Consider the following 14,790-nt stretch of genomic DNA (forward strand, 5'->3'; position numbering starts at 1 on the left):
GTGTGTGAACTATATCTCAATAAAGCTGTCACCAAAGAAAAATTAATTTTATAAGTAACTTGAAAAATAAGAGTTAAATTCCCAGCTACAGAAGTCTATTTAGCTCTTGAAGCTGAAATGGCACAACAAATTCTTATTTTTCAGTTCTCAGGATCACACTCTCCTCCTGACATCCATTAGTAGGGTATGGAATATTCTTTAAGTTCGATGCGCCTAAGTTACAGAATGCCTGTATCTTAATAAGTTCTTAATAAGGTGATGCGTCATCTAATATCAGACATGCAAATAAGATAATTAAGAAAATAGTAATTTGTCTGCTTTGGATTTCTAATTTCAAAGGAAAAACACCTACTATCAATCAGTGCTTGATTTATTAATTCTTAAATCCATGCTTTCCTTAGATCTTATAAATAAAATTGTGAACTTTTTCATTACAAAGTAATATTTGTTCAAGAACAAAATTACATATTTTCCATTATTTCCTTAGGATATATGTCCAGAAGTAAAATTATTATAAAATTTGCTGATATATAGCACTTAAATACATTTTTAAACAAATGGAGAAAGGCAATTTCTCTCAAAGAAATGACAATATTTTCACAAAACACAAGCATTCAACTAATGTTTACATAAATAAACAAGATACGTGAAAGTATTAATCAGTAAATTAGCTATATGAAAAGATGAAAAATGCATTTTAAAATAGAAGAACCATATAATGAGATGAAATTATATAGCATTTGGTATAATTATTAACAATCATATAGTTTACCTGATAACATCCACTCCCCCAGTCTGGGTAACTCAGCTTCCTCTCACACTTTTCCATGACAAATGCTGATTTCTGAAGTAGACAAACTGAATGAGGTCCATACTTTTCAACACCATAGTTTTTAAAAAGATCTGAAGCAAACCAAAAAAGATTTTCTTAAAAATTTACTTGTGGCTCAAAGAACAAGAAATTGAAGCATTCCTTTCTTACGATTAAAAGTTGCTTTTAACATCAAACATGTTTAATGGAAATTTTCAATGAAAAAAATCAAGAGAAACAGGGCTGAAAACTCAAACTGGGTTCTCAACAAAGGAATTAGTAGGAGAAAATTATTATATTAGAAACAAGAGATAAAACCGGGCCTAAAGTATCTAAGTTTGATAAATAGAGGAAATGGCACTAAGAACCATCCTCACTCGGGGCCTAGGTAGCAGTAACTTCCCAAGTGACCCATGGTAAGAGGAGGCCAAGTGATTTATATAATGAAGGCTTTTTTGGGGTGTTGCAACTTTTGCAAAACTCTCTTGAATTTTCACTTTACGCCATCTCCTGGAAGTCCATAAATAACATGCTGATCTAGTTTCAGACTAAGCAGAAACCTGCAGAGGTATGAGGTGGACTAAACGACCTCTAAATAGTTAATGGGCAAAGGGATGAGACTCCTAAACCCTAGCAATAATTTGCTCTCTTTACACTTAATACAAGTAAGTTTCATCTTTTGAAAGTAGAGAGCTCAATTAGCCCATTTTGAAATATTACAAAGATAAGTATTTTATGTCAGTTTTGAAAAATCTTAATTGTATAAGCTAAGAAAGAAAATGTAAAACAGAATAAAACAGAACTCTTTATTTCTTTTATTTTTGAGTATTTCAAAGTCCTTGAAAAACATAGCGGTCAGTGTCAAATATAAAAAGGGGGTCAGCAAACTAGAATCCTTCGCCAAATTTTGAGCGCTACCTGTTTTTATAAATAAAGTTTTATTGAAACACAGCCACATTCATTCACTTACATATTGTCTATAACTGCTTTAACACTATAACAGCAGAGTTGAATAGTCGCAGCAGAGACTGTTGTTGATCCACAAAGCCTAAAATATTTACTATCTTGTTCTTTATAAAAAATGTTTGCCAACTCCAGCTCTAAAACAATAAAATGTGATACTATATCTTTGGCAAACTCATACTTGACAGATCTGTGCATTTCTTTGCTTTAAGACAGAACTGCTGAGTAGTTATATCATATGTCTTCAGACATTTATTAAGTAGGTAAGTGATGAAAAACATTACTGTATAAATCCAGTTAAATCTGCCAGGTTTAAGAATAGAAGGAAAAAACACTATGGAAATTTAAAATTTAAATGTCTTAGTCTATAATAAAATATGGAATAAAGGGGGAAAAAAGGACCAGCTTAAAAATTTTGATGACCACAGAGAAAAAAACTACTTATTGCTCTTTATTAACATATCAAATGTGAGAACATTTTGTTTACAAAGGTGGTTAGTATGAGCTATAATCATTAGTTTTGAATATCCAATTGCCATACTGTTTATTCCTTTGATGATCTGTTCATTTACACGTATTAAAAGAGAATAAATAATATGGCAATACATATTTACTAGCCATGGGAAAATAGTATTATTCTGATATCTGGAGAATGACATGTTACTTCTAAATCACACAAAATGCACACTCCTCAGGCGAGGAAAAAATAGGATACCTAATATGATTTAATAAAAAGAGCTCTGCATTGGAGGATCTTGCACTGACACCAATTAAATATATCACTTAGTGTCTCTTCGTTCATCTGTGAAATTCAATAATATCTTCTTTATGTCTCTCATCAGGTTTTTAGAAGAATAAAATAAAATGATAAAAATGAAAATGCTTTGCAAATGAAAAGTGTCATGTAGATATATGGTATTACTAGAAAGCAGTGTGTATGCACACACACACAAGTGTATCTAATAATAGCTAACAATCCTTCTTATATGTCATAGTTCTAAGCACTTACTATATTAATTCATTTAATTCTAACAACAACTCTATGAGAGAGATATTATCATCTCCTTTGTACAGGGGAGGAAATTGAGGCGCAGAGAAGTTACGTTACTTCCAACAGATGGATAGCAGTGGAACAACAACACAAACTCAGTCTGGTCCCAGAGTCTGTGCCTGTCACCACTATTTTATATTGCTGATATGTAATTTAATACATAAATAACATTTCATTTCACTAGACTACTAACCTGGTTGATTTTCCGATATTCTGCAATCTGAGCTGCGCTGATATTCACCACTTAAATGCCAGCTGAATTCTTGACTGAAAGGGCAGTAGTCAGCAATTTCTACTGAACCACCGTAATAAGGCAAATCTTCTGCGGGTATTCCACTGAGTTCATCAAAGTACTATAAAAAAAATTATTAGGAAGACAGGAGAGTAAAAACTTTCTGTATAATCCAAACAAAGTCCACAGGCAATTTACAGCAACCTTAAAATGCTGTATAACACAAAGAAGATATTAATGTACTTTTCTTCATATGTGGTACAACACAAAGATAGTAATATAGTATCTAAGGGGTATTTTGAGGTTGTTATAGTTTTAGAAATAAGCAAGGTAAGTAAATTAGTCTAAGTTTTTTATTAGATGACAACTTTGACTAATGTTTTAAAAGGGTGAATAGGAAGAGTGTTAAGATTGACAAACCACAAAACTAATGCACAGAATTAAGATATTTAAATATAATGTACTTCAAATGTTTTTAGGAGACTTAATTTATATGTTGTTTTGACAAAAACTTCAAAAAATAAAACTGTGAGAAAATGAATGAGATCATATATATAAAATACTTTGAACACCAAAGGAACAAGGTACCAGATAAATTTTAAAGATTTCACATTTTAGGGGCCGGCCCCATGGCTTGGCGGTTAAGTGCGTGCGCTCCGCTGCTGGCGACCCGGGTTGGGATCCCGGGCGCGCACCGACGCACTGCTTCTCCGGCCATGCTGGGGCTGCGTCCCACATACAGCAACTGGAAGGATGTGCAGCTATGACATACAACTATCTACTGGGGCTTTGGGGGGACAAACAAATAAATAAAATTATAAAAAAAAAAAAAAGATTTCACATTTTACACTGTGGGGCATCAGAAGTAGCCACCCCAAAATGTGTCTCTGGCATGAGGATTATTTTGGGCTGGTTACTCTTAAAAACTGCAGACATAGGAAAAGCTCTGAAAACCAAGTAAAGGTAGAAGTTATCCTTTGTAAGAGACATTTACATTTGTAAGGGAAATCTCTATAAAGCTATCTCCCTCTCCATGCCAGGAAGAAGGCGGGATGACCTTATCTCTAGAAACTCTTATTAATTCAGAAGGCAAGGACTTAAATCTGAACAATAACCTTACTTTTGTTTACTGTGCTTTTCTGGTAATCTCCCATAACTACTCCCCCCGCCCCTAACATCCTCCTTTGTCTTTAGCTGAAGATGGTATTTAAGATGAGAGCCCTCACCGTTTTGGTGAGTTGCTCAGTTTTCCTGAGTTCTGCCATTTCTGAGATATCATTTCTGCCTAAAGGTCCTTTGTAAAATGGCAGAGCTGAGGCTTTTTAGAGAGAGCCACTGCAACAAACAACTAAAGGTCAAATCAGAGATTAAGACTGAACATGGGGGACCATTTCCTTCACCTTTTACATCCCACAAGTCAAACCTTTTCTAAAGCAGAACTTCCAAGCCTTCTAATTAGTTGGATTAGAGTACTTCAGTTATTTTCTTTAAAGAACCTTGTTTTCTGTGTAAATTAGAGGAAATTAAAGACAAAGACTTTGGAAACAATTAGAAAGAAAATACAAACAGTTTAAAAATAGAATAAATATTCTAAATGCCTCTTACCATTACTACAAGGCATTGCTAGATTAATAAATCAATTGCTGTCAATTAGCACACTGGTTATAAAGAAATGGAGGAATTCTTCAGTTTTTTTCTAACTTATAGAAAACAAATGGGGCCTTATAAATTGAAAAACGTAAGAGAAGTCACTCTTCTAATTCAAAATGAAGACTTGTTTTTAAAAAGTTGATTCGCAAAATTGTGCCCAAAACAAGTGTTACCTGGTACTCTCGAGGTAAAGGCTTTGGAAACTTCTGCAAATTACACACTGCAACTGCCCTCTGGTCCTGCCTGCAGGTTAGCTGCAATGGATTACTTCTGAGTGTGTCACAGTAAGGGCTCAGCATCTGCCTCCTACACACAAAGATAAACATCATGGCATCAAACTACAGAAAATACTACAGGTCTATTCTAGGGCTTGTCTTTTCCATTATAATTTCAATATGTTTTAATAGCTTAAAACTAATTGCTGAAGCAGGTTATAAACTTATTTTTCAAAGGGTAAAAGAAAATGCTTAAAGTAAATGTGTTACTGCCCAAGGGGTGGGGGGGTCACCTGCCCATCGCAAGACATGCCAATAGTCAAGAGGCAAGGAGGTAGGAGAGAAAGGACTATTTATTACAGCTTGTTAGCAAGAGGGAAGATGGCCGACTAATGTCAGAAAAAAACTATCTTACAGAACAAAGACTAAAGACCAGTTATATAGGGGGCTGGTCCCCGCGTGGGGCAAGCATCTACTCTCAGGGTGGGGCATCCATCTGATCTCCGGGTGGAGGCAGACATCTTGTCTTAGCTTCTGGTAGTCTTTTGTTTTATCAGACATGCATCAGAGACTGGAGCAACACCCTATACTCTGATCTTTTAGGGGTCATTGATGACGGCTGTCAGCATAGACTGTCTGCCCGGGGTTCATAGAATTCCTAAGGAACTCAAAAGAACAGAGTTATCGACTTACTGCAGCTGGGAGGGGCCATAAAATCCACAGAGGATGTCAGTTAATCAGAGGTCATTCAAAGTTACAATATGGTTTCCTTTCTACAATACGGCTTCCCTTATGTCAATCTTGTATTGAGCCGGTGTTAGATGTGAAAGATTAATGCTAGACGCATTATAACATTATTTCACTGCTATTAAATAAAATCCTATTTATCTTTCTTCATTTTTGCCAGTAAAATGGAGTTCTGCAGACCTGATTTGCATTTTTAATGACAAATAATGAAATTCCAAATCCTGCCTAAAAATACAAATCTTTATAATTACCAAATGGAGTCTCAGAAAGAGATGGAGATGATGGCCCCTCTGTCTTCCAGCTACAAAGAGTGAAATTTTTTCTACGCCATAAGCTAATTCAAAGAATTTTGTTTGACAATTTGTTAAACTGAAAACATTCACAAGACAATCTTGTTTTCCTGTGCAAAATGAAGATTGTGTGAATATTCATAATTGTTACAACTTGTTCTGTTCTCTGTTAAATCTAATCTTGGAAGTATAATTTGGAAAAAGAGGTCTTGTAATTCTCCAAAAACATCAGAATCTGTTGCATTGTTCTGTAAAGATAACCTTCAAACAAACCTATAATTCTGATTAGTCATCTTATTGATAATTATAATACAAATTATATTAATGTCACAATAGTAATGTTTTAAAGGAATTTCTAGTATTCCTAAATCCTATTATGACTGGTCTGCCAAACTATAATAGGATCACCGGTATTTTTCCTCTTCCCCCACATGCTTGTTAAGGAAAAGAAGCCTAGGTTAGATTTCTTATTTTAAGGAAGATTGATACTTGCCTCATTTAACTTAAGATAGTATAGCAATAAAACATCTCTAGGGAATTACAGCTTCTTGAGATAAAATGTGTAAAATACCTACCACAGTCTTTGGTAAACTTGAAGCAGCAGAGTGTAATAGGAAAGCAAAGGTCCTGAAGTCATCACACAGGCTTGGTTTCAAATACCAGCTTCCTTGGTGTTTACTTAACTTTCCTGAGCTTCAACTATAAGCACTCAGTGCCTAGCACATATAAGTTATTCAATAAACGTAATCTCACTGTCCACACCATTTTTATCAACTCTTCATATAAGGTAATTTTATAATTTTCTACGATGACGTTTCCAATGAATATGACCAGTAGTTCTTACTAAGTCATTTTCTCGATACCATGAAATTCATTTCCTTTTTCTCTAAAACAAAATAGTACATTATATTTACTTTAAATTAATTTAAAAATGAGTTTTGGCTAAATGAATAAAGATTAATAAGGATGTTAAAAAAATACTGATTTTAAAAATTCCAAAGTTAGAGTTGTTCAAGATTCATGGCTCACAAATGCTATAGCAGCACTACCCAATAGAACTTTCCGCAATGAATCTCCACTGTCCAATACAGTAGCTACTAATCATGTGGTGGCTATTAACCACTTGAAATGTGACTAGTGCAACTGAAGAACTGAATTTTAAATTTTACTTTACTTTAATTAATATAATAAGCATATAACCACATATGGCTAGTGGTACCATACTGGACAGTACAGCTCCAGAGCTGATACTAATGTCAAATAAGCTAGGCAGAGGAGTTTGGTAATTTATCATTTTTAATTGTTTCAAACATAGAAAGAACCTTATTTTTTGTGTGCACAGAATCAAGTGATTCAAATAAGTATGGCTCTCCCTATGCTCTACCATTCCCTTCTCACACCCAGTCACTCAACAATGGAGAAGGAGAGGTATCACAGCTGAAGCTAAGCACCAGCCCCTGTGCTCAAGAAGGGTCATGCTAGAATCTCTAAGGTCACTCAGGGATATAGCCAGGCTGGGCCTATGGTGCTAGAAGTTGGATTCTGTCCTGCAAATACTTCTGGACATCAATGTTTCACAAGTGGGACATTTGAATGCTTATGACAGGGATTAGCAAACTTCAACTCTTGGGTCAAATCCTACACACAACCTCTTTTTTGTCTCTTTGTTTCTCCTACAACCTGTTTTTGTAAATAAAGTATTATTGGAACATGGCCATGCCCATTCGTTTTGTCTATGGCTGCTCTTGACGCACAAAAGTAGAGCTAAGTAGTTGTGACAGAGACTGTACAACCCTCAAAGCCTAAAATATTTACTATTCGGCCCCTTACAGGAAAAATTTACCAACCTCTGGATTATAGTTGAAAGGACAGGAGAGAATTCAGGGGACCAACAGCTTTAGTTTTTAAGAATGGAGCAGAGGAAATTTCCTTCTGTTTTTGGTTTTAGGTGATCCTATAATTGGGACCCAAAGGGGACCAAATAGAATTGCAGCTGTTAAAAGAAAAAAAAAAAATCTCTCTAAGCTCTTGCAGCTGCAATGTTAGTTATATACTTCCTTCAACACACTGGAACAGTGGTTCCCAAACTTTGCTGCACATTTAAGTCACCTGGGGATCTCTAAAAAATATACCAGTGCCTGATTCTCACCTCCAGACATTCTGATTTAATTGGTATCAGGTGCAGTGTGGGCATGGAGATTTTTTAAATCTCTCTAAATGATACTAATGCACAGAAGAATTTGGGAACCACTATACTAGCAGATCAAGTTGTAGTGTTGGATTTAACTAGCTGTCCCAAAAGTCACTGCAGGTGATTCCTGCTACTGCTTATTAGCAGCTCTTTTCACAGCAGGGTTATAACCCAGATGTCAGAAAGTGTAAGTAATTTAAACAGCTTTGAGACCTAACGCAGGTGAGAAAGATAAGAATAACATCTTCTACAACACAAGAAGTACCTGTGATTTAGTGGGGAAGGCACTGGACTTGGAGAGAGAAGTTCAAGTCCCAGCTCCATCTCTCATCAACCATATGACCCTGGGCAAGTCATTTGTCTCAACCTTTTTTCTTATCAGTAAAATAAATAACATATTGAAATTTGTGGGACATGGCTAAAGAAATGTTGAGAGGAAAATTTACAGCACTAAATACATACATTAAAAAGATGTAACATCTAAAATAAATAAATCAAGTATCTAGAGAAAGAAGAGAATAATAAACCAAAAACAAGCTTAAGGAAGTCTATAATAAAGATAAAAGCAGAAATCAATGAATTTGAAAACAGAAAAACAATAGAAGACATCAATGAAACAAAAAGATAGTTCTTTAAAAAGATTAATAAAATTGACAAAACTCTAGCAAAACTGAAAAACAGAGAGAGAAGATGCAAATTATCAATATCAGGAATGAAATGGGATCTCAAGACAGACCCTATAGATACCGAAACAATAATACAGAACTACTACAAACTACTCCGTACACATAAATTTAATAACTTAGACAAAATGGACCAATTCCTCAAAAAACACAAACTACCACAATTCATCCAATATGAAATAGTAATATAAATAGCCCTCCAAATATTAAGGAAGTTGAATTAATAATTTTAAAACTCCCAAAAGAGAAATCTCCAGGCCCAGATGGTTTCGCTGGAGAATTCTACCAAACATTTAGAGAAGAATTAACACCAATTGTTAATTCAACAGTCTCTTCCAGAAAATAGAAGAGGAGGGAATACATTCCAATTCATTTTATGAAGCTAGTATTACCCTGATACAAAAAACAAAGACAGTACAAAAAAGAAACAAAAACTGTACTATATTCCTTACGAACACAGACAGAAAAATCCATAACAAAATATTAGTACATAGAATTCAGCAATATAAAGAATAATTATACACCATCACTAAGTGGGGCTTAGCCCAGTGATGTAAGGCTGGTTTAACATTTGAAAATCAATCAATGTAATCCACTATATTAATAGGCCAAAAAAAAAAAATCACATGATTGTATCAACTGAAGCAGAAAAAGCATCTGACAAAAGTCAACATCTATGCATGATAAAAACTCTCAGAAAAATAGGAATAGAGGGGAACTTTTAATACTTAATGATGAAAGACTGAATGTTTTCCCCCTACCGTGTTCATGGATCAAAAAATTCAATATAGTTAAGATGTCAATTCTCCTCAAATTGATATACAGGTTTAATGCAATTCATAGGAAAAGCCCAGCAAGATTTTTTTGTAGATATAGACAAGGTTATTCTAAAATGTATACGAAAAGGCAAAGGAACTAGAACAGCTAAAATGATTTTGAAAAAGAATAAAGTGGGAGGAATCAGTTTACCAAATTTCAAGACTTATTATAGCTATAGTGATCAAGGACTGTGTGATACTGGTGGAGTGACAGACACATAGATCAACGGAACAGAATAGAGAACTCAGAAACAGACCCATATAAATACACACAACTGATGTTTTGACAAAGGTAAAAAACCAACTCAATGGAAGAAAGACAGCCTTTTCAAGAAATGGTGCTGGGGCAACTGGACAGTCATACACAAAAAATGAACCCTGACCTAAGTCTCTCATCCTATACAAAAATTAACTCAAAATAGATCACAAACTTAAATATAAAACAGTAGATTTTTTTGTTGTTGTTTTTTTGAGGAAGACTTGTCTGGAGCTAACATCTGTGCCAGTCTTCCTCTATTTTGTATGTGGGATGCCGCCACAGCATGGCTGATGAATGGATCCGAACCCAGGATCTGCACCCAGGATCCAAACCCGCGAACCCGGGCCACTGAAGTGGAGCTTGTGGAACTTGAACCACTCGGCCACGGGGCTGCCCCTAAAACAATAAAATTTTTGAAAAAAATAAAATAAAATCTTTGGGATGTAGGGCTTGGCCAAGAGTTCTTAGACTTGACATCAAAAGTTTGACTCATAAAAGGACAAACTGACAATTTGGACTTCATCAAAATTAAAAACTTTTGCTCCACAAAAGATCCTATTAAGAGGATAAAAAGACAAGCTACAGATTAGGAGGAAATATGTGCAAACCACATATCTGACAAAGGACTAGTATCTAGAATGCATAAAGAGGGGCCGGCCCCGTGGCTTAGCAGTTAAGTGCGTGCACTCCGCTACTGGCGGCCCGGGTTCGGATCCCGGGCGCGCACCGACACACCGCTTGTCTGGCCATGCTGAGGCAGGGTCCCACATACAGCAACTAGAAGGATGTGCAACTATGACATACAACTATTTACTGGGGCTTTGGGGAAAAAGGGAGGAGGATTGGCAATAAATGTTAGCTTAGGGCTGGTCTTCCTCAGCAAAAAAAGAGGAGGATTGGCATGGATGTTAGCTCAGGGCTGATCTTCCTAACAACAACAACAAAAAAGAATGCATAAAGAATTCTCAAAACTCGGGCCGGCCCTGTGGCTTAGCAGTTAAGTGCGCGTGCTCCGCTGCTGGCGGCCCGGCTTCGGATCCCGGGTGCACACCGACGCACCGCTTCTCCGGCCATGCTGAGGCCGCGTCCCACATACAGCAACTAGAAGGATGTGCAGCTGTGACAGACAACTATCTACTGGGGCTTTGGGGGAAAAATAAATAAATAAAAATCTTTAAGAATTCTCAAAACTCAACAGAAAAACGCAAACAATCCTATTAAAAAATTGGCATAAGACATGAAGAAACATCTCACTAAAGAGGATATACAGACAGCAAATAAGCACATGAAAAGATGTTCAACATCATTAGCCATTGGGGAATTGCAAATTAAAACCACAATGAGATATCACTACTATCTTTCAGAATACCTAAAATAAAAAATAGTGACAATACCTAATGCTGGAGAGGATGTGGAGAAACTGTTATCACTCATACATTGCTGGTAGGATTATAAAATGGCATAGCCATTCTGAAAGAGAGTTTGGCAATTTCTTACAAAACTAAACTTGGAACTACCATATGACCCAGCAATTGCACTCCTGGGTATTTATTTTGGAGAAATGAAGATTTATGTTCACACAGAAATCTGTAAATGAATGTTTATAGTAGCTTTATTCAAATAGCCAAAAACTGGAATCAACCCAGATATCTTTCTACATGTGAATGGTTAAAAAAACTGTGGTACATCCATATTATGGAATATTATTCAGCCATAAAATTGAGCAAACCATTGATACACACAACAACTTGGATGAATCTCCAGAAAATTATAGTCAGTGAAAAAAAGCCAATCCCAAAAGGTTATATACAGTATGAATTCATTTATATAATATTCTTGAAATAATAAAATTATAGAAATGGACAACAGATTAGTGGTTTCCAGAGGTTAAGGAGAGACTAGGGTGGGAAGGAAGTGGGTATGACGATAACAGGGCAACATGAGAGATCCTTGTGGATCTGTATCTGACTGTATTAAGGTAAATATCCTGGTTGAGATATTGTACTATAGTCTTGCAAGATGTTACCAATCAAGAAGACTGGATAAAGTGTACAGGAGATCTCTGCATATATTTTTTACAACTGCATGTGACTCTACAATTATCTAAAAATAAAAAGTTAAAACAAATATATATCTATAAATATATAAACATACATATAAACAAATAAACGTGTGTATGTGTGTGTATCCCCCAAACTTGGAGAATGTATTTTAAGAAAAGCTTGCTAGGTGATTATGATACACATCCAGATTTGAGAACTACTTATTCAAAAGTACCTTTACATTTTTTGATACTGAATCAACAGTTTCATCTATGTTTATGAATGCATTCTCTGAAGACAACAATAAGAATGATAGAATATGCAAAATTTTTTCAATAAATATATATTTATGAATTATAAGCTAAACAAAAATGTTTATGGCTCTGGCTCCCACACTTTAGATTCTTTTACTATGTGATTTAAAACAATACTGCAGCTACTTCTTATAATATTATCACCAAGCGCCATAGATGGTTTTCTACACATTTTGAAATTCAACTATTTAGACCACATTTTGAAAATAGTGACATTTTAGGCTCAGGATAAAGAACAAAACTAGAAATAAATTGTGTTACCAAAGATATTATGAGGAAATGCGTTCTTACTTTTGTCTCTGCTGATCAATCCAGAATTTACAGCTCTTCTTGACAAAGTCACAGCCCATTCCTCGGCCCCAGTCCAACTTCTCCGCCATGCTGTAATTAGCCTTATACCAACTGTGGAAATAATGCAAACAAAGCACTTTTCATTACCGTCATTTTAAAAACAACTCCAGCATACCAATTACAAATCTCAACAATGAGCAAACTAGGACCTTAATACAGATGAGCATTTACACACAAAGCCCTGGCTGCCCAGGGATTGGGAGACTTCAGTCTTACGGTGAGGGTACTTCCATATTCGAAAACAAACACAAAAACAAAGCACATTTCCATGTAAATTTTCAAAGATGATGGAAGTCACAGAGTAAAAAGTGGTTAAGGTGTGAGACAAGGAGAGTAAGGGCCAAAGAAACAGAAAGAGAATGAGAGAAAAAGAGAAGGGAGTAAACTGGGGAAGAAATAGTGGAATTACCAGTTGGCTAGCTTTTTCCTAATCTGATTCAGTTGGTCCTAGTTTCTTGCTTCTTTGGCCTTGAATTTGTGATACTATATCAATACAGGCCTTGCTTGTGACTCAACATTACACCTTTATAATATGACAAACGAATACTATGTCCAATAGTTTAAAAATGTTCTAATTTCAGGAAAAAACCCACATTGATTTAGATTCCTGGTAAATTTAATCAAAGGCAAGAAACCTACTTTTATTAGTTTTTTTCTTTATTCTTAATGACAAGATTAATTTACAGAAGTTATAAAATCATACAAAATAGTTTCTTATCTGTTTATATTATATCTTGTCCCTTTAGCATTACCAAAACAGTAAATAAAAACATAAGCTCGAGGGGCCAGCCCGGTGGCGCAAGTGGTTAGGTGCGCACGCGTGCGCTCCGCTGTGGTGGCCTGGGGTTCGCGGGTTTGGATCCCGGGCGCGCACCGACGCACTGCTCGGCAAGCCATGCTGTGGCAGCGTCCCATATAGAGTGGAGGAAGATGGGCACGGATGTTAGCCCAGGGCCAGTCTTCCTCAGCAAAAAGAAGAGGAAGATTGGCAGATGTTAGCACAGGGCTGATCTTCCTCACCAAAAAAAAAAACAAAAAAAACATAGGCTCAAAGGCTGGGAGAATGACAAGAATCATCCCTTCACTCCAGCCACCTTCCCACAATATTAAACAAAAGCAGAAATGTGCGATATAGCACCTTTCAAACCTCTCCTCTTTCCAAGAACAGAACTTTCACTCAGAGAGAAACTGAATAAATGAATCTTGGCACACCAATATCAAAATGCCTGCAACCTCAGCCACAATGTGAGTTATGTTAACTAGCTAACTTGGTATCATAACGGGTCAAGTTGTCTGGAGAGTAAAAGACGGCCCCAATCTTGCACACTAGCAATTATTTCAGCAGTGCCTAGGTTAGGAGGTCCTTCTCCCTATGGATAAAATGTAAAGTAACTAGATTCCCTTGGGAATTACCATATCCAGTCTAGGTTGCTAAATGCAGTCACAGTAATAGTACTACGTTACTCAATCACCAGCTAGGCACTCCAGCTACATTTCTTTAAACCTTCTTGATATCTTTTCTTTGCAGCTCTTCCTGTGTCATAAGTCAACAGTTATTAAACACTTCTTATATGGTAGGCACTTTGCTAAATGCTAAGGCCACAGCAGTGAATAAAAAGACACAGTTCCTGCCCTCATGAAGATTATAATCTAGAGGGGTAGATATTAAAAAAAATTACAAGGGTGATGAGTACCATGGAGGTTAAGTATAAGATGCTAATAGGAGCACATTAATAGGGAAACCTAAGCTAGTCTAGGGAATTAGGAAAGATTTTTCTGAGGAAGCAACTTTAAACCCAGAAGGACGAGCACAAGTTAACTGAGGGAGCAGGGGGAGCATTAGAAACAGGGTTTCTTAGCGGCATTACTGGACCGTGAGATCAATTTAGTGGATCTTAACATTTCTTTCTCTCTCTTAAAATTAATAGACTAGAAAAAAAGGACTGCATTGTAGTTAGTAAGGGTAAATATTGTTTCACAAAACTTTGGTTCAGTTTTATATATAATAGCTAATACTTAGTTGGCACTTATAATGTGCCCAACGCTGTACTAAGGGATTTACATATATTAACTCATTAAAGTCTCATAAAACTCTAAGAAATAGGTATCACTTTTTATCCCTATTTTACCGATGAAGGAACTGAGGCAAAGGCACAACTAGTAAGTGGTAGAG

General features: G+C 35.9%; 1 protein-coding gene across 2 annotated transcripts in view; it reads right to left on the reverse strand.

Moving 5' to 3' along the window:
* The window catches only part of LMLN (leishmanolysin like peptidase), an 82,686-nt gene that overhangs the window by 14,815 nt on the left and 53,081 nt on the right, over positions 1–14,790 (reverse strand). For both annotated transcript variants that reach the window (XM_058555970.1, XM_058555969.1), the window contains exons 12-15: positions 12,558–12,668; positions 4,881–5,013; positions 3,019–3,178; positions 773–903 (exon numbers count right to left, since the gene is read on the reverse strand). In XM_058555970.1, coding sequence (XP_058411953.1) covers positions 773–903; positions 3,019–3,178; positions 4,881–5,013; positions 12,558–12,668 — 535 coding nt within the window. The remainder of the gene's footprint in view (positions 1–772; positions 904–3,018; positions 3,179–4,880; positions 5,014–12,557; positions 12,669–14,790) is intronic.

The sequence above is a fragment of the Diceros bicornis genome, chromosome 15 (assembly GCF_020826845.1).
Source record: "Diceros bicornis minor isolate mBicDic1 chromosome 15, mDicBic1.mat.cur, whole genome shotgun sequence".
Lineage (NCBI taxonomy): Eukaryota > Metazoa > Chordata > Mammalia > Perissodactyla > Rhinocerotidae > Diceros > Diceros bicornis.